This window comes from Orbicella faveolata, unplaced genomic scaffold, assembly GCF_042242905.1.
Source record: "Orbicella faveolata isolate gen_17 unplaced genomic scaffold, um_ofav_v1 contig_25, whole genome shotgun sequence".
Classification (NCBI taxonomy): Eukaryota; Metazoa; Cnidaria; class Anthozoa; order Scleractinia; family Merulinidae; genus Orbicella; species Orbicella faveolata.
The window spans coordinates 21,266,060-21,290,139 of record NW_028301553.1 but is presented as its reverse complement, the minus strand read 5'-3'; the positions used below and the strand labels follow the sequence as shown (position 1 = coordinate 21,290,139).

Sequence of the window (24,080 nt, the reverse complement as noted above, 5' to 3'; positions counted from 1 at the left end):
GCTATTTTTCATCATAGTGCGAACAGGCCCTTACCAAGTGTGAAGTATTTGAATTTTTTTATAAAACACTTCAACAAAATAGGACAAAACTGAGACTTAGGCCATTAGGAGTTTACCCTTCATGAACCCATTAACATTCCATGCAAAGAAACATCATAGATGTTACAGGAAAATCAACCACTGTTAGTAATGTCTTCATAACCAAAAATTTCTAAGAATTTTTAACATTCTAGAGGACTCTATAAGCCACATTTATAAGTAACAAAAGTGTGCATTGTTAATTTAACCTTGAACCATTATTTCTCACTGAATTAATGAGGAAACAAATTGCAGTGCAGATGTCACATCCCTATGTCAAAGATGCTTCACAGTGCCAGCAGTAAAACCAAATATTGCCTTATAACCGTCATGAGAAATAGCTTTAAAAAGCTAAAACGATGGACAATTCAAGACCAAGACATCATTCTAGTGCCTTGCAACATTGATACCAGCAAGCATTGATTTCTTCTTGAAGTTGAACCCAGAGAGAAGTGCACTGTAGCCTATGAGAGCATGCCAACCAGCTTCTTGAAATAAGGTTGCACACAGCTACCAAAAAATGATCTTCCTGATAACAAAAAAAAGTTCACAACCCCACTGACACTCCCTGCCAAACAAATGACTGACCATATTTGCATGCATAAACGCAAGAAGCCTTCAGAACCAAGGCCACAAGGTTGCTCCCAGAGGAGATTCCATCCTTGGCATTAGATGTCACATGCTGCTAGAGCTACACAGCAATTCCCTATTTCCATTCCTTTCAAGGTCGTGTAGATTGATGAGTACTACAGTGCCTAAAATCAACCACTTTTACATTGGCAGGGTCTGCATTGAAATCTGATGGTTACGTTACTTTTAAGATTTTGCCCAAGAATGACTGGGGGCACTTTCCACTGGACAAACAGGAATAACATTAACAATCTTCATGCCAGCTGTATTTTCTTTGATCCAGTTGAACTGTGAGGCATGCCCCCTTAACATTGTGGAACATGACATTATCAAGAAAGTGCCCATTAATTAATTAATTCATTGTTTTGGGGTTGTCTCTTTTATGCAGAGCTGCACTGAAGTTTTGATTTACTAAAGTTATCTTACAATACCAGATTTTTTTAGTTTTATAGCTTTTTACTGAAAGATAATATATTGCTGAGATCTTCAGAATGTTGGCTATATCAACACCTATAGTGTGTAATACACTCTGAATTTTCTCTCAAAACTTTGTAGATAACATCTACTCTCAAAATAAATAATGTACTTTCAAATAACAAAACTGTTTATCAGTTAACATTCGCCCCATTTATCACCAGTGAATCGTTATTGTAACAGTAGGTTGGTTTTGATAGACGTTACAGATGGCACAACAGCACGGCTATTTTGTCACTCACCTAATGAACGTAACTTCCACCACAAAATTTTGCAACGTATGACACACTTTTCTTAAATAAAGGGGCTGTGGATATTTGTTACCCATTTTCTTGTTCCCTTTCACTAACAAACAGAAGATACATGTAACAGAGGGGATTATTCTCTGATTATTATTTTGTTAAGTACTGACATAAAAATGATCAAACCAGGACTTTAAAAGTGTAGTATGTTTATACTCGCTACAAAGAATTGTTGCTAAATCAAGTCCACTTAGAGTTTCTGTAAAACACTCAAAGCAGTTAATTATGACTTTGGGATAAAGTTTCCTAAAACAGAATGGAAGGGTTTTCTTGGCTTCTTTCTAGCAAGGCCACACAATTGAAACAGAGAGTTTCTTAGACATAAGCTTAACCCACATAATTAAACCACTACCAACAGTGCTAGCAGACCCTTGGAAACTGGATTGCAAGTAAACAGTACTAAGAGCTACCCTAAGTTTTGAAAGAGTCCACAGCAATTCCAATTCAAGTCAAAGCTTTCTTTCTGGACCAGGTCTCCCATTAACATAACCAGCAACTGACTCAAAAGGAGAGGGATGTTGAGAGGCCTCCTTTGCTGTTTGTTTTCCCCTCTCCAATATTGCATAACCCAAGCTTTTGGACTTAAATAATCAAATATAAACTAAAATGCTTTGGGCAATGACAATTCTTGACTTCCATTTCTTGAATGAGCTGCTCAAACTACATTGGAACTGAAATCTGAGAGTCTTTATATAAACACTCTCCATCACAACAACCACCTCCTCTAGAATCTTGTTGTGACTCTTTACTCCTGGGAAAAAAAGACTCCTTGAAGAAAAGGCTTCTAACTTGTTTATTTTCTGCTTCTTGAGTGTTTTCTTTGAAAATAGTTGGAAACTGTCATAGATACTAATGCATGACAAGACTCCTGAGACTCTGAAATTCCCAGCAGGACATGGGTTTCCAGTGACATCATGGCATTTCTGCTAATCAGATTACAAATCTATCGTTACTACACAATTCGTGGGCATTTGCGGTTTATGAGCCAAATAGCAATTAACAGAATAATTTAATGGTGTAAACCAGATCACCAGCCATGTATGGCTGGTTAAAAAAGTAAAGTATGGCTGGTTAAAACAGTTTATACTACAAAAAGAGAGCCTTCACTGTATGCATTGCACAAAATTGAATCAAAAATTCATGCACAAAATTTGATCAAAAGTACACATGGCACAAACTAGAGCATGACGGCAAATCCATGTTCCCTTCGCCTCCACTGATCAAATTTGCAGACAGTCACTCGATCCAAGCAAAATTTGGTGGTACCACAAGAATTCAACACAAGTGATTCCTTTCAGTTTTTCAAAGCTGGGATCGCAGAATTTTATTTCTTTTACCTTTCTGATACAAATGGCAGGATTGTGGATCCATCATGATTTGGATTTTCAAGAAAAAAAGATACAGATATTGTCACCACTCTCTATGAAATACTTGAGAGAGCATTACAAAAAAAGACCCTACACGCCAATGGAATAGTTACTATTACAGAATTTCACGTAATCAAGGATTTATTGAATTTGAAAAAATTAAAATCAAAGCTTGATCCTTCCATGGGACTGCAGCTGTTTGTGAGACTCACTGGAGCTATCGCCATGAGCTGTATAGATTCCTTGAGGCAAGACCAAACTATTGGTTTGGATACTGGAAGGCGTTTTGGCTCTGGGCTCTGGTATGGTGCAGATGAAGCCCATAAAAAGTTTGTAAAAGTTTTGTTATCTACTGCATTGTATACAGTTATCAAGAAGGTCATTAGAGAAACATCCAACACATCACAATGTTATAATTTGACCACCATCTGAGAGTCTCTGACTGGATTCAGCTGTATGTAAAGCTGGCAATGTAATTGCAACATAATTACAGTTCTCAGCAAACTTTCTTGAAGTTTCTTAACATTGCTTGCAGCGGGGTAAGTTAATATACCTTTTTAAAAATATATCAAAATAGAAATCTGATCTGTATTTTTCATCAAGAGCTTGCAGGTAGCTGTCTGACCCACAAAGAGGGGGGAGTGTTATTGGCACCCTATTCTAGGTCTACTGTGGTTCTTGTTGCTGATTCATTTCCATTTTAATATGATCAATATTACTTTTGTAAACAGGATTCTTCACTTAGAGCAACTTTCCACTGGATAAGTGACACAAAATAAGTGAAAATGTTCTTCTTGTACATTGCTACAGCCTTGGGCTGGGGGAAAGGTCACATGATTTGAAAGGCCAACCGTCATTTTTGTTCCTCTCTGCCACCGTTTGACCTTCCTGAAGTTATTTGGCCGTGTGCAATGTTTTACATCCACTTACAAGTGACTGGATTTTAAATCTACGCTGAGACATGCAAAAAGAGTCTTCACACCCTAAGAGGAATGTGCATATCACATAAGTTGATCAGAACAAGAAACTTTAGAAGCTGAGCATGATTTAAAGCAAGCATCAACCACAAAGGAACTGCCAAGCTGGTGTAAAGAGCTATTGCACCAGCACAAACAGTATTCCAAGGAATTGAAGAGGTATTAAAGTAAGCTGGATAAAGCCAAGTATCTCAAACAAAGCAGACATCAACCAACGCACTGCTAATTACTGAAACTTCTATCTAGGCAATTGCTTGCTAAAAATAACCTTCACAGAGAGTATTAAGCAGCTCAGACTAAGCAGCAGCAACTGACAAAAGAAGTGGTTCAGAATGATTTGCTCAAGAAGGAACTGGATACCACAGTTTCCCAACTCCAGAACATGAGGTGTAAACAAGATGAATTGGAACAATATTTGCTTAAAAACTCTTTGGAACTGCATGGAATTCCATGCCGAGCATATTCTTGAACAGAAGAGGCGGGGCTCAAGGTGACAAATGCTCTAAATGTCAGTGTTCACCCTGAAGATATCAAAAATCTCATCCCATGTGGGTCAAGCACAGTGAGATGATTATGGTAAAATTTGTTAGCCATGAAGGAAATCCTTAGTTTATAAAACAAAATCCAGGTTAAAGAATGTTTAACTGGTATTTCTCCAGACTTTCCAGCATCTTCTTGAACCAAGTGAAGCCATATCCATAATTTATGTGTGAAAATCTCATGGCCTACAGACATCATCTCATAAACATGGCCAACACAAACTGAGGAACAATGAATTGCTCAGCATTTAGATGATGGATGGCAAAATTTTTATCACCACATCTCTGGAAGGCTTGCAAATTAAAATCTCCAGCAAAGAAGACTTGCACAATCTTTACACTATTCAGTCATTGAGTGAAGTACAAAGATTACAAGGTTCTCAATGGAAATTGGAACCCAGCGATTGATCACTGCCTACTTCGGGATTAAAGCCACTTACTTTACTTTCTGCCTACTTCTCTCGTCTTAGTTCGTGATAGTGTCTTCTACTTCTCTTCTTTCATTTGCTGTTGAGTTTTTCTTGTCATATCTTGTATAAGATAACCCAAAAAAAACTACTAAACTTGCTAGTACTTCTGTATTTGACAACCGTCATGTTTTCAATGACAGAAACATCAGGAAAGACTCCAATCAAAAATGTCAAAGCTGATTTGGACCCTGTTCAGGAAAGACTGAAACTCATCTCTCGCAGGCAACAAGGCGCAAGCAACCATACTACACGCACTTCATGTTGTGACAATGCTAAGAGATCAGTTATACAGAAGATGTCACAGCACAGACCACTGGTGATTAGCCCAGAACAGAGAGGGAATTTTTAGCAGTTATCCAATATGTCACAAGCTTAATACCTAATGTCGGTAACCAATTCCATGAACATAGGCCAGTTCTCAGTTCCCTGACAGTGGATGTGTCTCTGACTTCTATTCAGACCCTGAATTTGACTAACGTAACTCATCCAACACAGTGCAGCAACATTAGGGGTTTACTTCGCTTATCAATCAAAGAGACACATTGCATAGCAGAGTATACTTAATTGTAAAAGGAGTACTTTTTTCTCAGCATTAGGATGGAATTATGGTATACATAGTTTTAGTGCATATAAAATTGTTTTCCTTTGTCATGATCTTTCAGACTTTGCCTTAGAAGAACCTTTGATAAGTATCAGTTCATTTTTCTAACCAGTTTTGAGTATGGACACCATTTTATCACAAGATTACTTTCTTTGAAAGTTTTGTAAGTTGTGTACAGTTTTTTAAATAACAGACCATGGAAAGCATGGAAAAAACAAATGACCTTCCTCTCAATACAGATTTTCAAACAAGATGACAAAACTTGATGATGTAGTTGTAAGAAAAATAATCATAGATATTTTACAATTTGATGTTCAGAAGGTTGGAAATTGCATTTCTAAACTTCCATATTTCAAAGCTTTCTGAGGAAGCATGCCATACCCCAGACACCCTAGGTGTAGTGGCCTCAATTTCTCATAACCCTGACATTAGATCCTGATAATGGTCTGCTTTGTTCACCTTTTTACATTGTTAAGGGGGAGTTAAAGTTCTTTGCTTTCATAAGCCTCTTCTAGCAGAACCCAGACTAAATATAGCTCTCGATATATATTTGCAATTTTTTGTTTCTTGTTTTTAACAAATCTTGTTTATTTCACTCTAAGGAAGTTTGTTATATCCTTTAATTTATTCTCAATCCAACAGCATACAAATTCCTATTAATAAATGTACACATAAACACTGTTAAGTTATGAGTAGGTAAGCAAATAAATGAATAAATGTTTAAAAAAGGAAAAAGCAGTTCTGGGAAGAGAAATAGTACACAAATACAGAAAAGTACAAGCAGAGGGAGTTGCCAATACAGCAAGGAAATAACAACAAGAACTTGTAACATGTTCACTGTACCTTACAGTAGAATCACTTAACAACACAGAGGGCCACAAAACAAGTAGTCCTCACTTGTTTATTCACCTTTAGTACAAATAAGTATTATTTTCTGGCAGTAACTAACGGGATGATATAATGTTTTCATGGAAGAAAAACAGGATTTTATCCTTGCGTCACAATTTGAGTAACTTGGGAAAGCCCTTTTGCATCTGCTGCTTTCTGCAACAATATTCAACATTTGTGGCTTATTATTTTATCAAATTCTACCTTACAGAGTTGGAATGTTGCCAAAGGATTGGGACATAAGAGAAGGGTTATTGTTTAAACATTTGATACGGTAACAACAGTGAACAATTTTTTGGTCTATAGCTTTAGTGATAATAACTTTAAGTGCCTATGAAGAGTATTTGTGAAATATAACGTTTGAAATACACAATTCCAAAGTTTGAAAAGTTTAGGGTTAACACTGACAACTTTACAAGCCTTCAAATTTGTGCCATTTTAGCCTTAAAAATGGTAGTTTAATTGCATGGCCAAAATACCACGTGACAAGAGCCACTGACATCATTTGGGTGCCACAAGATCAATTCAGTGAGGCGGAAAGAAAGGAAAGCAAGACACAACAAGGCCGATACTGCATTGCTGATGTCAAAACAGTTCATTCACGCCCGGCTTCCACATGTTTAAGTTCCCCAAGCATCCAGTTGAGAGAGGTAAATGGGTTCAATTCGTCCACAGACAGACAAAATTTTAAGGATCCTACTTCTAAGTACACGTCACTTTGTTCTGCCCATTTCGAAGAATCCTGCTAACAGAGAAACTTGGCCACACTCAGCAGCATGGAGGCCCAGGGTCTTAAGTTGAATTGGTGCTTAAAAAGATGCTGTGACGACCAGGGACATCATTGTCCCGCCAGCTGCAGAGGAGCTCCGCAATCCCAGTAAAAGACAAGTAAGATTTCCACATGTTTTTTGACATAATATTTTCAGGAAAAGATCCACGAAATTTTGTTACTTTTAGCATGACATTAAAATGTCACATAAGCTCTGAGGTGAAGAAGAGAAGGTACATGTAGCACTGCATCGGCCATGTCAGATTTCACCATGTCCAGGTGAACGCATTTCCTTGAGGATTGTAAGAGAAGAAAGCAAAAGAAAGGCAACAGTGGCAGTCTCTCATAATGGCCTTATGCGCCCAAAGGCACCAAGAGGATTGAGTAAGTGAGTGAGTGAGTGTTAAAATGACACTGTCCGTTTTATTATGTGTGTAAATTTGCAAAACAGGCTCTACTAGTAGCAGGTTCAATACATTTCAAACACAACAGAATAGTTTTGATATTGGGGGACATCTATGGCCTGGCTATTGAATTTTAAGGGACAAATGTCCTGTGAAAGAGAGAAAATGTTGTATGTTTGCACTCTGGCTCAAACCCTGCTGCAGCTAATGAAATTGCTGCTGTTCTTGCCCAAGATTCTGTTCATCAACGAAACTTACAGAGGACAAGGTTGGTAACCAGCCAATTTAGGGCCATTCACACTTTAGAAAGCTACTTCATAACTATCATCATGCTCCTGCACCATAAATCACAGACCAAAGGAGATGATGGAAAAAAGGATAAAGGAGTTCTTCAGCATCTACAGAGTAAGAAGTTTGTCGAATTTAGGTACTTTCCAATTGATGTAATGAAGGTGTTGTCAGACCTCAATAAGTCCTTCCAAAGAGACCAATTCTGCATAACAAACCTTCTTGTGTGCCTGGAAGCTGGTATTTCACAGTTTGATGCTCTAAGGCCTCAAAGGGGCCGAAGGTATCAAGATGGGGCACTCCAGTGTGGTACCAAAAAGAACCCAAAATTGAAATTGACAAAAACAGGCACCATTGTAGAGCATGGGTTTTTTTCTTCCATCTTAGGCCTTCATGAGTCCTACAGCTTATTTGCTGTCTGTGATTCCAGAGAGATGCCTCAAGATTGAAAGAATGAGAAGCAAAGAATCATAGAGCAATGGCCTAATCTACATGCTGAACTTGCAAGGCAGAAGATTAACAAGATCCTACAAGTAGATGTCTTTTCCAATATATTTATATCACCTCCCAATGATGTTAAAAGATTGTCTTGATTGATCTCCTTGTCACTCTGTCACCAAGCACAGCAAAAAAGAGATTAAAAATCTAAGATTTACAGTTCAGGATTTAATTGTTTACTCAAGAATGAACAACCTGACCATCTCGACATGACATGACCAGTCAACATGACTGGTGAGTGAAGTTTTTGTCTGGTAAAGTCGCCATTCTGGCTGGACATTGCCTGTTGACCGGCCGTTACTTTGATCCCTGCGATGTGACCATTTTTTGAGCCACTTCTGCAGTTCAACACTGAATAACAGGAAAAAAAACAGAGACATGTCGATATTTAAACTCTGGTAACCATCATTATCACAGTGCTGACTAACTATAAAATTCTTAGTAGTACTGCAATTTATGTAAGTCAGACAATGACATGTCATTGTGCCATATGCTCTTGTTTAAATGAAGTTTGAGTTGGACAGTTTATTTGTTTGCATTAAAATTGCCTAGTTTAATTTAGACCTTGCTAAGCACCAAGTGCATCAGTATAAAATAATCACGCTCCTCATTTTTCTTCAGAGTTCATGAGAATTAAAGAGAAACAATGGGTGTCCTAAGCGATAATGAAACAGTCAATTAACAAAGCACATTGACATTGCACTGGGAAAGTTGATAACCAGACTAACAATGAAGGGTACACACTACAATGTGATTACAACAGTTTTTGTCCATGTTCACCACTTCACAAATACCACCATAAATGCAGAATGAAGAAGTTAGTTGTTTTGGAAGTGTTACAATATAACTATGTAAACATAGGAAGGGGTTCATGATTTTGAAAACCTGGGAAAGTGGAAGTAGTGCCCTGGGCAAGCAATGAGAGTTACTTACCCAAAGGGTAAGCTGAAATTCAAATATTTTTGGAGTCCTTGTGGCATACCAGAATTTGGGTCACAACTAACAAACCTGTATTGCATTCACACTTCTGAGTAACAATTTCACTTGACTTGCTGGAGGAAAAGACCTTGAGTTTTGAAATTTGAATTTGCGATTTGAAACCAAGACAGCCAAGGAATGCTGACTGAATTATATTGTTCCAGAAAATATCCATACTCTTCTCAATGAAGATTTTCTGATTTAAACCCCTTTCCCCACCTTACCCCTTCAGAGATTGTACTGACAGTGTTCCAAATAAGAGACAGGTCTCTGGTCAATGACCTGATAGTGACAGCTTCTTGACCCGGCAAATTAAATAGAAACTATACTTGCTTAAATGTATTAAAACAATAAGAGAGAAGTTTCCAAACAGAAAATATTGGAAGGTAACTATCCCACATCAAGAAAGAAATTACAGAAGTAATTCGTAATTCTGAAGACAAACAAGGCTGTTTGCTGGTAGTGCCCAGTCACGAGGCCATTTCCTTTAGCTTTCTGCCCACAAGAGAAACATTCCCAAGTCGCCTGGCCACACAACCTCCTTTTTACTTACAGTCACTCTCACTGTTTTCTTGTGTTATATTGAGGTTTGCATAGTAAGATGGTTGACGTCAGAATGGTTAAATCCAACCTTGGAGTCAAAACATTGTTGAGTCTTTGATCGAGTTCCACGCAAATCGATCAATCAATAATCTTTATTTCTTAATTTACACTTTTCAGTTGGACTGGCCAGTGGATAGTTAGTGCTAGTCTAGATGGGCCAGTCTATCAATAGCTACAAATGTTGTTTTTTTTTATTATGGATGAATGGAAAATAGAAAGTTAGGAAAAAGTGAATAAAATAATAAAAAGAAAAAGTGGGAAAAGAATGAGAAAAGAAGTAAGGGGTTATTAGATTCAATAGATAATTTTTTTTACTACTGATACTACTACTACTGTCAAATTAATTTAGAAATGATCTTGTGAACCTCAATGAAGGAATCTTTGCCTTCCAGAACACCGAGTTTGAATGATTTTTTTGGTAGTTCTCTCAGAGAGCTTGGTATCCTATTCCATAGCTTAGCACCAATTCTTGAAATGGCGGGGTTTTTTTGTATTTCAAGTCTTGAGGGTTAAACGTAACAATTATTAGAAGTAGAAGAATGGACACTGGACGTTTTTGTAAATAAATTACATATGTTAACTGGAGCAAAAGCACTGCTAACGTCGTGCATCCATTCAGATAAAACAATTCAATGTGAACTCGTCTGCAATAATAAAGACAGCAGTTTCCTCTAATACCTCATTTAGTGTCAATGAAACATCTAAGCTCTTGCACTTTGTGTATAGCACAGAAAAAGTTGATATTAACAAAAGTTTGTTTAGTGATTATCCAAGGGCACACAGGAGTACAACAGTTCTTTTCTACGTAGATATGAACCAGTTTAATTTTTTACATTTGTTTGGAGTACAATGAGCAAAATGCCCAGCAGCAATACTGGGATTTCTGACAATAAGCATTACAAAGAACCAAACTGAAAGAGCCTTAACCTATAACCTTTGGCATCTTTAAATAAGATAAATGTATTAGAAGTGGCCACACAAAAATTGATGTATTTGATAGTCAATTGATTTTTACTAATTGATCATTTAGTAATTTGATAATTTCAACTGATTTTTGTGTTTTTGTCAATCCTAAGTGCTCTCAAGACTCATGACAGACCTCCAAGCAGAGTGCCCCAAAGCCCTCCCTCCCTGATTCTCCTCTTCCAACAAGACCACTGCACCAGGTGGGTAATGCCCATCTTTAGGGACCCACCAGTTAAATGGTGTGACCCCTTGCTCTAAAATCTTAGCTAGAACACTGGTACCAAGCTGGTACATCTTCATGGCATTTGGCAGGTTTTTTTCAAATGTGCTGGGAAAATTTTCCTACCAAGCTTAAGCCCATATTATGGGAGTTCAGCACACTCCTGTTAAATTACCATTGAAATGAATATGTAATTTCTATTGTTTCAACCACAATCTTTTTTCCCTTTTAGTTTTAAAAACAATAAAATAATGTAATCATTTCATCCAATTCTGTACACAAATTACAGAATGACTATTTTGTATTAAAAATTAATATTGGAGTGCATGATCTGTACTGGCATTTACAGAACATTCATGTGATCTGAAACATATGCCTATGAATTATTGACAAAGTTTACAAAAAAAAAATTATAATTAAGGTAAGCATATTGAAAACATACAACATGCTGTACGTTGCTTACCGCTAAGTCACATAGCACACTGGACAAAACTGTTCTGGATCAACGTTTTACAAAAAAAAAAATTAAAACAAGCAAAGCGATCCAAATAATTTTGTAATTGTCTTAAACTTTATTAAATTCCACACATGGAAAGTTATTTTTATATGGATCACGCAAGAAAGGGTTACGTTACATCGTGTCCAAATTTGGTAACTGAATCACAAAAGTATACAAAATCACGCGATTTCTGAGAAAAAGAGTTCCTTTGCAAAGAGCATTGTTACATGTTGTTGAAGAATTTGGAAAGAAAGCATGAGAAAGACTTGATAACTTAACTCTTTAGACATTCATGCTCTTTAAACTGTTCTTGCCACTAGATCAGTCTTCCACCTGTTTTGAAGATGGATGCCTGTAGCTCGCGCAATTGCAGAAAATACTGCTGGGTTAACACATCGTCAGCCAAGAACTTCAAACACTGCTATTTGTGCTTTTAGGAAGGTTTCTGTGCCTGTTTCTGGGCTCATCTACCAGGTGCTTGCCATTTTCTCACATTTTCTTGCATAACAGCTTGAAATAACTTTGTTCGGTTTACCTTATGGCCATTCAGTGGTAGTATCACATCCTGAATCTTTAATTCTCTAAGCCACTGCAGGGCTATCATTAGTAGCCAGCAGCAGGCGATTATCGCCCGCTACTCTGACGAAAATCGCCGGCTAATTCACTCATGAAATGACACCGAAAGTTTAGATACTGAACTAGTCTGACCAGCATATTCATTTCCTTGGTAGAAATGTGAAAAGTAAAGCTTCTTATTTCTGAATTGCAGGCTTTTCTTCCAAGAAAAGTAATGACAAAGTAGGTTTCTCAACGTATCATAAAGTCCGCGCTGCATACCAAGTAGTTACCAGGACTCCTCTCTGCTGCTACATAACATTTCCGTGTGACATTGCACGTGACCGAAAAGCCACATGCGTTTATAATATGGCTACGAAGAGGTTTGCTGGATAATTTTTTCACTGTTATTTCTAAGACGCCAAGAGATAAGTGTTTAACATTTTAAAACTTCAACCACAAGGTTTACTAAAAGTGTCATTTTTTTGGCACAAGACAACTTGATACGATTCATTAGCATTTCAAGAGAGTCATTGAACCGGAATGACCTTTGCCCGGTAGTACTGAAGGAATTCTATGAGGTAGTTTTCATTAAGATTCCCTAGATTGTCCTCAAATGTGAGAGAAATAAATAAAAATCGCTCTCCTTTATACATTCTACAAATTCAATCAAACTGTTTCACCAGGCAACAAACTCAAGTTTATTCGTAACATTTGTAGACAAAAACTTCTATTATTTTTTATTTTCTCTAAATACGATTGCTGGGATAAGAAGACCTGCCTTAAAATGTCCCCAAGAAAAGTCTTAAAATGGTATTTGGGCTTCCGTAAACTTCTAGTATTTGGGCTTCTGTTAGCTTCTTGGGGGGGGGGCGGGGGTGCCTATTATTTTTTATCAGCCATCTACTTCAAAATTTACTTTGAATAAATATTTAAAACAACTGACTTTTCAAGAAGTGAGACTTGTTAGAATTCCTCTTAGGAAAAGGCAATTTTTGGCAATGGACAACTGAATGGCAATGATTTTTGGCAATGGCAATGGCTCCGCCCCTGTATCCCACTGGGGGCCTCAGCAGCCCCTAGACCCCCAGACCCCTTGCCTGTGGGGGGCCTCTGGCCCCCATAGCCTTCTACTTTCAAAATATCTCCACCTACTTCAAATCTTATTAACAGCCCTGCCACTGGATGTATCACAGGATTACAGTGCTGTTTAGATGGATTATCGTTTATTCCTTGTGCCATTTCATCGAATTCATGAAAAAAATCCACAAACCATTAAAAGCGTTAAAATGTTGATGTAAACCCTAACAATTTTTTCTCAGAAATCACGTAATTTCCTGTACTTTTGTGATTTAGTCCATAAATTTAGATACGCTGTTACACAAGTCTTCCTTGCGCAATCTATGTGACAATAAATTTCCATGTGTGCAATTTAATAAGGTTTAAGGAAATCACAAAATCATTTGCACCATTTTGCTAGCTTTAATGTTTTGTCGTAAAATGTCGATCCAGAACAGTTTTGTCTAGCGTACTATATACATGTAAGTGACCAGGCTCATAAAATGTTTTAACTCATTAGACCGGTTGAACAAATTCGCAAGGAAATCAGTCATTAGATGGCTAATGAATGTTGGGTGCCCATGTAGGCCCCCAAAAAATCATACAATACAAAAATTTGTCTGCTGGACAACCTAAGTTTGAATCTGTCAAATAAAAAAACATTTCTTAAACATTGTTATGAGTTACCTGGATTCTGACCACTTGTCGTAGCTTTGGAACTTTTAAAAAACAGAGAATAATTTGCAGCTTTCATTTGCGGTGAAATCATAATTTTGGTCCATCATCTTGGATGATGCAGTACTTGCCATGAATGAAATCGTTACAGGCTCAATTTTCATTTTGTCAACCACTGATGCTCTCTACTGTATCTCTCTCTGCATCCGCAAAAAACACCAGGCGTGATCACACCACCTGTTTTGATCAGGATATGACATTATGTTGCTGACGTGCTTAAGATAGAAATGCGAGTAATGTTATTTTAAAAGTGACATTGAAGAAAGACAAGTAGACACTTAAATTAACAAATACTTGTGAATCAAACTTAATCAAAACTGACTTGTTTACTTATAGATTTCATGTTCAATGTATATCCCGAATATTAGTGTTGCATAGGTACATTTTTTTGCTATAGGTTTTAGTCAGAATGGAAATACATTGATGTGGGGACATTTCTGTGGTCTTTCAGGATAAAATTGACAAATAAATGTGTGAGTTCAAACATTTACAGTTGTAAATTGAGTAATACCATGTTGCTGTTACATAAACTTGCTACATAAACTGGTTATGAGAAAATGATAAAAAGCTAAACTCCCATTTAGATGTTGTTGAGTTGCCATTCTTCCCTATTGAAAGGGCAAGTAAAATTTTTCTGGGGCAAGTATGTCATTGGGTATACTTGCGTGACTGACAACTTGTAGAGAAATCCAGTATGGATCCCTGCAAAATCACCCCTACTTATAACTTAGATGACTAAGGCAACCACATTGCCTGTTGGAAATAATTATTTACTTAAATACACAGTTCTTGTTATGGTTCATTGAAAAATACATTAAAAAAACACTATGCCTTTTCAAGACATAGGACTACCAGCCAACAGTGTTTGCAAAATTCCTTGCACAAGCTTATGTAATTCCAAAGGTTGCATGTATCTTCTGTTCAGCAGCTTAGTTTTGGTGGGACTCCATATCAAAAGAGGGAAGTTGTATATTTGAGAAGAATTTAAACATAAAAAAAGTTTAATTACAACTACCTCATAAATAAATATTGTTATATAGAACACTACTAATATCAGAGAAAAAAGCAAGTGTTAAGAAAAGCAGTTCACAGCAACAAATTATTGTATAAGAAGTAGTGAAGAGAACTTTAATCTTACAGATCAATACAAACATTGGCATCATCATCACATGAGCCAAAACCATGCAAGCATGTGGTTGGAAGAAAGAGTTTTCAAGCAAGTGAAACCTTTTCTTGTGGTTGAATTTTCAACATGATTTTTGGTATGTGTCAGTGTTCAAATTTCATTCACACTTTTCTCACACTTCACTCACATTGAAGCATTCTGATATTATCCTAAGTAAAACATCAAAATCCGCAAAAATGTTTCACAAGACAGCTCTGAAATAACAGATTTTTAATCCTAACGCGCCATAATATAAACAGTCCAGATATGGTCATTTGAAACTTTTAATTTTTACTTGATTGAAAAATAATTGATGTGACTGGAAAGAGCACCTCAAAATTAGTGTTTTGGCCAAGTTTCAGAAAGAAATCTTGATAGAGGTGAAGCAACAGTCAATTGAAGAACACTCAGTCTTCATATATTTCCTTGTCTTCGATTTTTGCTAACCAGGAATCTGTAGGACTATTAAGTTACAGTGCTTGTAATGTCACTGATATCTGCGCTGAATCTGCAGACATTTTCCACTACGCACAAGCACGCGTTGCGTGCCTATTTTCACTCGAGAAGGCGGGCAATGTAAGACTTTGCTCGGGAGCACGGTAATCGGAAACCGCGAGTTTTCATTCACCGACGAGACCGCAACGAGAGCTTTTGCTAATTGTACCAGCTGAAATACTTAAGAACACTGCATTTCTGTCGGTGCAAGTGGACTAAGTATTCCGAAATAACTCCGCTTCGTTACTCACTTATTCTAACGATTCACATGTGACATGTACTCACAAGTCTTGAAGGCGCTGCCATTCACTTGTAAACAAATGCCTCACTTCAAGGTGATACTTCCTCGTGCGATGTTTAGTAAGACACCAGCTTCAACACCATTCACGTCACTATTTTTTCGCACCACAGTGTGGTAAAAAAGCAACGTTATCACACACAACGTGCGAAGCCACTTGAGACGCGCGTTTATCCGTGACCCCAGGGAAAAGAAGCTTACCTGATCATGCGCAAGGGCGATGGCGGGAAAGAGGTCTGAGAACGATAGTGTTGAGCTAGTTCCCAGGTTATTCTCAAACACAATAATATGGCCGCTTCGGCCGCTCTAAAAAAGTTAAATTTTTCATCCGACTTCACTGAAGTTTTACATGTACATGCGAAAGACTCGACTGATCGCTTATTAAAGGGGCTCTTGGTTACGTACAAAAGTGGCAAGTACTGTGATGTTACTCTGAAAATCGGTGAAACGCAAAAGCTACGAGCTCATCGTGTTGTGTTGGCATCGTTTAGTCGATACTTTGAGGCCCTTCTTGGAGACAATTGGGAAGAAGGCAAGAAAGACGAAATAGAAGTACTTGGTTTAGACGAAGATGCCGTGAGTGATTTGATTGAATTTGCATATTCGGGACATGTCGACATCAGTAAAGACAATGTGCAAACTTTGCTCGAAGCAGCCGATTATTTGGGCGTAGAGTTTGTTAAAAAATCGTGCGAAGAATTCTTAAAGAATGCTATCGATGATAGAACATGCCTGGGCATATGGCAGTTGGCAGATTTTTTTTCTCTTAAAGAGCTTAACGAACTCGCTAAGCGATATGCTTTGCGACATTTTACAGGTGTGTGTGAAAAAGAGGAATTCCTATGTCTACCATACAAACTCCTGACTGATCTGATCGCAGATGAAGGACTCTGTGTTGTGATTGATGAATTGATTCCATTTGAAGAAGACAGGGAGAAAATCGTGTTGCAAGCAGTGTTTTGGTACATCGAGCATGAGCTAGACAGCCGAAAGGAACATCTCCCTGAACTGCTATCTCTTGTGAGAATTCCGACTTTATCAGAGTCGTTCCTAGAGGAAGTTGCTGCATACGAGCTTGTTCAAATCTGCTCTGGTGAAGAGATCTTTGACAGAGCTAGAAAACTAAAAGCAGGCGCTTCCAAGAGCTCCCAGTCAACTGACATGAAATGGGCTTCCCCAAGGAAATTTGCTGATTATAGTGCCATTTGGGGGCGTTGCTTTGCAATTGGTGGACAAGGACAACCCGAAACTTCGTATTTCACTGACAAAGATATAGTTGAGGATATGAATAATGATGTCTACGTCAAAGGAATGAAGCTGTGGATTCATCATTGGGTCAGAGGTCCTGTGGTAGGAGCACTTAAGGTCTACTACAGCAACAACACGGAGACAAAGTATGGTTACAGCACAAATGAAGCAGAAATTCATGAGTTCCACCTAGAGGAAAATGAGAAGATTGTCAAAATTGATGTTCAAGCTGGCTGGGTTGTTGATCAACTGACATTTTACACAAATAAAAAAGATGCCCATGGAAACAAAAGAAAGTTTGGCCCTTATGGAGGCAATGGTGGAGGATTTTACTGCGAGACTCCAGCTGGGTCGTATGGGTTCTTAGCAGGAGTAGCTGGTGCACATATTAATCATCAAGGACAGTGGAGTATAACACAACTTCAATTTGCATGGAGGACATTTGTTTTTCCTGAGGACCCATCACCCCCAAAAGGCAGATGCAGAGCTGACGATATGCTTGAAGATTACTACAGTGATGAAATGACTTTAGATGATGAATATCCTGACATATACGATGGTTTTTTGGTTGATTATTATCCTGATTAAGGTAATGAAATGTTGGAAATCACCATGCAAAAATGTAATTCTCCACTATAGCTGTGATCAGATTGTATAACCTGGTAGAAAAAACACATTGTGATATGCATGAAATAAGGTTTTGAATCTCACAGTTTAGTCTCTTTCACACATGTGGTTACACAATCATTTTTTCCTCTCACAACGTTTGATTCCCTGCCCAAAACGTTCCATCTGGTAACATACATGTAGCTCTAAGGTTATCCATAGTGAGTTGAAAAAAACAAAGAACCAATTAAAGATATTACACAGAGTTACATAATCAATACAGGACTTGTCAGGTTTTAAACCAGTTGTCTTTGAGTGGGGAAGGATTGACCACGTGAAAAAAGTGAGGGTGGTGCATGAAGCCCTGAATAAAAACTGCAGAGGAAATGATATACAATGTAGTTTTAAAATAATATATACATGTATTCATGTACTGAGTACCGGTCAAATGTAAGTTGACATTCTCGACTCGAAACTCGATTCTCAATACTCGATGCGTTCAAGAATCGAGTTTCGAGGCTCGAGTTTGGAGTTTGGAGTATTGAGTTTCGAGTTTCGAGATGCTTGAAGAATTTTTCAAGAAAACGATTTATATCTCGAATTCATAACAATAGAAATAAACAATACTGTGCTTCGTGCGGCTTCCTTTATTCGTGCAAGAGTACATGTATTTCATATTAACGTCCAAATCGTTAGTCGGTATGTTTATAGGGTAAATTTTTAAAAAGGATGCTCAACACTTTTTATACTTTTAAACTGTTAACTTAAATTTCAGATACAGTGTATATTAGCAAAGTAAAAATGGTCTACATTTACAAGATTCAGGACTGACATCCTTTACATCCACTTTCAGTGTTACGTGCATAGGTGACATCTTTCGACCATCTCTTGACATTCCATCTTTCGACATGCTATGTAAATGGTTGAAATACCGTTTAGCTGTGAAACTAGCAATTTTTCTGGTTATTAGCAGAACAAATGACAGGTATATGATAATTACTGACCTCAAATGAATGAAGAAGATTGTGGACTCGCGATTTAGGGGATGATTCAAACGATTTTAGTGTAGTCGATTGGCTCTTAATAGTGACTTCCGGTAGAATTGGGCTGCTACTGTGCAGTTAATATTTGAAAGATGTAAACATTCAAAGCAGTGGATTTATCCCTCGCAGAATGTTTTCTTGATACTCCTAGCCTTAGTTTGATGTCAAATAAATCCATCTTTCATGACTAAAACTCAAGTTCGACCATAAAGAAGCCACTTGCGCTTACATTTTGACGTAGGCCAGGTTGCATAGCATGTCGAAAGATAGCATGTCAAGAGATAGTTGCTATGCTCATAATACTGAAAGAGGGTGTAAGTTTAGCTTTCACTAACTAATATATTGTGAACTGACAATGATCAAAATGGTTTGATCATTGTGTTTATGCTTGTCAGAGTTTGTGTGGGGTCTTGTCTCTTGCTCAGTAATGCTTACACTGCTAAAATAAAAACCATTGAGGTAGGATTACCAAGAAACAAAATATTTCGATGCGTCAGATGAAGATATTGTTAACTCAGTCTCTCTGGCCTCATTTAAATCTAAACTTGAAGGTTACATTTACATTCTTGATACCTATTATTAAAAACTGGATCATTGGATAATGCAATTAGAGAGTTTTCATTGGCTTAGCCATTATGGGTTATGAGCCATTACCCTGTATACCATGCAGTTTAGTTTTCTATTTTGGGGGGGGGAGGGGACATATTTAACAAAACAATTATTCCACTTGTGCTTGTTGGATATGAGATGACAACAGCCAACTCATATCCAATGCACACTCATGGAATAATATTAATTAGGCCACTGAACCCTTATCCTAGTTAATATGTAATGAGGGGTTCTAATATTATAGATGTCAGGATTTCTTGTTAGGCCACCTTGCCACGTCCTGTCACTCTTTTTCCTCCTGTATATATGTAATTTAAGGTGTTTTGATACAGTTTTTTTCCAGACCAACTGAAAACAAAACTTCCATGGCTTCAAAGCTTATCTTCATGATGCATTTTGATATTAATTTAAGCAATGTCATCAGAACATCCTTCAACTGTTGGTTCATTTGCTATTAGGATACAGAAAGTATATTAATTGAAATGTTTTTGCAATTTACTTGAGATGAAACATAAATAATTTTTCCATTCTGATATATTCTACTTTCCATACACCATAGTTTAAGGCATTGCTATTAGATTTTTCTTACCACATCAGGTTTGTGCAAAATTAATGTTTTATTGATTTTTTGTTTGTTGTTTCCATGGAAATATTGATTGCCTTAACAAACTCATCATGCCAAACTTCATTTCATTTTCAGTTATTTGTTTATTTATTTATTTATTTATTTATTTATTTATTTATTTATTACAGATTTATTTATTACTGGTGTAATTTTGATATTGATCCAATTGAGGGAAGACTGTTGAAAAACTGGTTCAAAATCTTTGTATGGTCCAGAAAAAAACTGTATCAAGGCACCTTAAATTGTTTTTTTCTATATGTGTGGCAAATAAAACAATGAATTTTTAAACGAACAATTTACTCTAAACATTGATACTTCAAATATGGCAAGGGATTGTATATCGTAGCTTCTCGCTAATGTCTCCTTTTTATTCATAACTAAAACAAATGATAAGAAAACTAGCAACAAAAACAAATTATTTTGCTGGTGCATTCTTATACTAAGTAATAGATCAAAAACGAGTGCGAGTTTTTCATCAGGGGTTCCAAACACCGAGAAACAGATGAAAGCACGACGCCGAAGGCGGAGTGCTTTTATTGTTTCGAGGTGTTTGGAACCCCTGATGAAAAACGAAGCACGAGTTTTTGAGCTGGCTTCTCAAAGTAGCATGAGAATTTTTTTCGAAGAATAGGTAATTAGTAGGCGTGCTCAATAGGCTATTGTCTGTTTTTTATTCATATGGTAAATGAAATGAATCTTTTATATGCGGCCATGTGGGCAAGTTTTAAAGGTTGAATTTTTAATAAATTAACATTATGCCGCGTGATGGAGATCGAGTGGAGATCAGAACGTTTTCGAGTTCCAAAAACCTCTTCTCAAGAAAATGTTTTGGTGAATGATGCCGTTCCAGTTTCAACTAAGTATAAAAACAAGTGGGCTGTGAACATTTTTGCCGAATGGCAGAGGTTGAGAGAGGTTAAAGTTCCGGTATTAGATTGTGGCGGTCTCTTCAAGGACTACGATTTACACAATGTTACCGCTGTGAGTGTAGATATTGCTGGAATGGACGCTCTGTCGCTGAACTATTGGTTGTCAAATTTTGTGATGGAGGTAGCTAAAAAGTCCGGTGAAAGATACCCTCCGAAGTCTGTTTATGGTATCATTTGTGCCCTCAAGCGTTATTTGGAGGAGAAAAATGGATCAGAAGCTTTGAATCCTCTGGACGCTAGTGACAAAAGGTACTTGACAACTTTTAGACCGAATTGGTTAGTAATTTAAAATGCACTGTTTCAGGACTTTAATTTTGTGTGTTATTGTTTGAAGGTTTGTCCTTTTCCGACGTTGCTTAGATGCCGAGATGAAGAATGGCGTTCGAGAAGGGCTTCACATTAAGTGTAAGAAAGAGGAAAAGGAGTTTGTGAGCGAGCAAGAAGAAGCAGTATTCTGGCAAAAGAAATTGCTGGGAACTACATCAGCTAAGTCGTTATTGAACACGATCTATTTCTACAACGGAAAAGTTTTTGGGTTGCGGGGGGGAGATCACAGAAATATTGTTGTAAACAACTTTGAAATTGGTCCAAATTTTATTAAGTTTGAAGAAAATGCCTCTAAAACTTATCATGGAGGTCTTTGTGATCTAAAGTATGTGCCGCGAGTGGTCAAGCACGTTTGTCATTCTATTGAGGAAAAGCACGAGCCGTGCCTTGTTGAGATATTCAGATTGTATGTAGGGTTAGTTGAGACTCATGCAAAGGAAGTTACTGCATTTTACTTTAAGCCATCAAAAACTAGGTTCGCATTCGATAAAGTGCCCGTAGGCATCAACAGCTTGAACAAGATTTTGCCTGACATGTGCGACGCGGCAGGCTTTAAACGCAAAACCGCTCACAGTTTGCGCGTTACTTGTGTTTCCTCCCTGTTCAATTCTGGGGTTGAAGAAAAATTGATTCGCGAAAGGTCGGGGCATCGTTCTAATGCATTGTTGCAGTACGAAAAGCCTACAGAAGAAAATGTGTCTAAAGTTTCAAAGATCCTAGGTCCAAGTGTTGTTAGTACAACTACATGTTTTACCACAGAGAAACAGGATCAATCTTTAACGGATGTTGTTTTCCAGAAAGGAAAATTCAAAAACTGTACAATTAATGTAACGATGTCTAAGAAGGAATAATATGTTGCTGTATTGTTGTAAGCAATGATTTAAGCGGGAAAAATGCTGTATTTAGAATTATAATTAAGACTGATTAAAATTCAAGTTTCTTGATCAGTGTCTTGATCAGTTTTTGAACTAATCTACCGTGTGTTGATCGGTATGTTCATTGGGTATCAACATACATCCACCTGACCCAATTGATGCGAGCTGATTGGGTCATCAGCTCATGAATAATTAATGAGTTTGAGAACCTGAGTTCAAACTCACATGCAGTATTTGCAAGCTCTGAGGAAATATTACTGGTCTTTGTACTCAAAGAGAAAATTGATCAAAATAGCATCCAGAAACATGAGTGGCAAACGGATTCATTTAGACTTAAAGAGCTCTCCCCTGGTAATAAGACCTCCCTTAATGAAAAGGTCCCTACTTCTATTAGTGTGAACATGTTCTGCACATCATTCAATGCATGGATTACATGCTGCTCGCACACTAGGGTTTCAAACCAAATCAACTGTACCACCATGTATATCCTGCTAAAATGCAAGCAAAATTGACCTACTCTAACCAAATCAAGTTTAATGAACAAGTACTACTGAATAGTAGCATGTTACTAACTGCTGATTGGTAATGGTTAAAGAAACCAGCTACTATTTGCAGAAAAATTATGTTGAAATTAAACTGTAAACTTTAACCTGAAGAAAATATTTCACATACTAGGGAGGTGACATGAAAAAAAATTGTGATGGTCCCTGGAAATGATTTCAACAATGATGAAAACAACTCGTTTACATACAACTGCTTAGCGCAACTTTTAATCTTATAAAATGGAAATAGTAAGCCTGCTCACATGTGATTTGCGTCTGGTTGTGTGGAAAAGCTATTAAGACTGTATTTTTGCCAAATCAGAGGGAAGCTGTCAGAGATGCCAATGCCAATGTTATGATTATTCTGTTATTAAAAACGCACATAAAGGAGTTCTTGTGTTATCATCTGTTATATATTTTAACGATCGTTCTAAACGTTGCTGCTTTGTGTGTTTCTGTTAAGTCAAATTCGACGGAAATCTGTGAAGAAATATATTTTCGTTTTTGAAGACAGATTTAATGCCTCTCAACACGTTTTCTCTATGGATTGCAATGACCCTTGCAGAGGTCTTTTTTTTTCAAATAGTCCTGACTCAGACAAAAGACCTTGTGTTCACACAGGCCGAAGGAATTTTTCACCGTATTTAAATAAAATTATAAGTCTTCCTTTCTTTATTCCATATGTACCATCCTTAGCAAACTGAAAAAAAACCCTACCCCCAGAGGGTGGGTTTTAAAAAGAATCGCCATATATTCAAAAGTATTTTGAAAGGCAAGGGCAACCAAAAAAATCTATCATGCCACCACCCAGTGTGCCAGTACATTAACAGTTTGTCTTGATACCTGTATCTGTCGTGCGCTCATGCTGATACTACAGTTACTCAGTATTAACGCCTCTTTCCACGAGGTCATGCATGGTGTGGTCAGCTACGATAGGAAGAACCTGAAAGCCTGTCACAGTTCAATGCTGCGTAAAACAAGGATGCATTCTTGTACCAACTGTTTTGGGACATTTTCTTCTCCCTGCTGGTGAACTTCGCGTTCAGACACTGCGTAAGGTATCCGTATTGGTCTGGGGTTTATTGCGCCGGTATGCAAACCCATAGGAAGAGCGGTCTTTTGCGTAAAAACGTGTGTGATAGTTCACTCGTTTGGAATTCATCACCACTTGGTGATATGTGGTTACGAATGGAAGTTATCTCGCGTAAAATGACGTAGGCATTAGTAAAGGTACGTTTTTCCCCAGTAAACGAACAGAAAAGGACAACTACGATAGCTTTGATAACGGGGTAAATAATGAGGTAACTACGGCTACACTCACGGGAGAAATAAGATTCAAAGTCCCTTGAAAGGATGAGCCCTTAAACTCTTGAATTGGGTACCGGGACCTAATAACGAACTGGAAAAGCAAAAGCGAT

The 24,080-nt window shown here is 37.4% G+C and overlaps 2 protein-coding genes across 2 annotated transcripts; both read left to right on the top strand.

The window, feature by feature from the left end:
- Positions 1-16,120: 16,120 nt before the first annotated feature.
- LOC110059740 (uncharacterized) lies at positions 16,121-20,284 on the top strand. Its single transcript, XM_089294331.1, has one exon. The coding sequence runs from the start codon at positions 16,147-16,149 to the stop codon at positions 17,692-17,694; it is 1,548 nt and encodes a 515-aa protein (XP_089150457.1). The 5' UTR covers positions 16,121-16,146; the 3' UTR covers positions 17,695-20,284.
- Positions 20,285-20,754: 470 nt separating this feature from the next.
- LOC149109399 (zinc finger MYM-type protein 2-like) lies at positions 20,755-23,052 on the top strand. The gene is made up of 2 exons (XM_089294340.1): positions 20,755-21,167; positions 21,253-23,052. Exons 1-2 carry the CDS (start codon positions 20,755-20,757, stop codon positions 22,094-22,096), a joined length of 1,257 nt encoding a protein of 418 aa, XP_089150466.1. The 3' UTR covers positions 22,097-23,052.
- Positions 23,053-24,080: the final 1,028 nt, after the last annotated feature.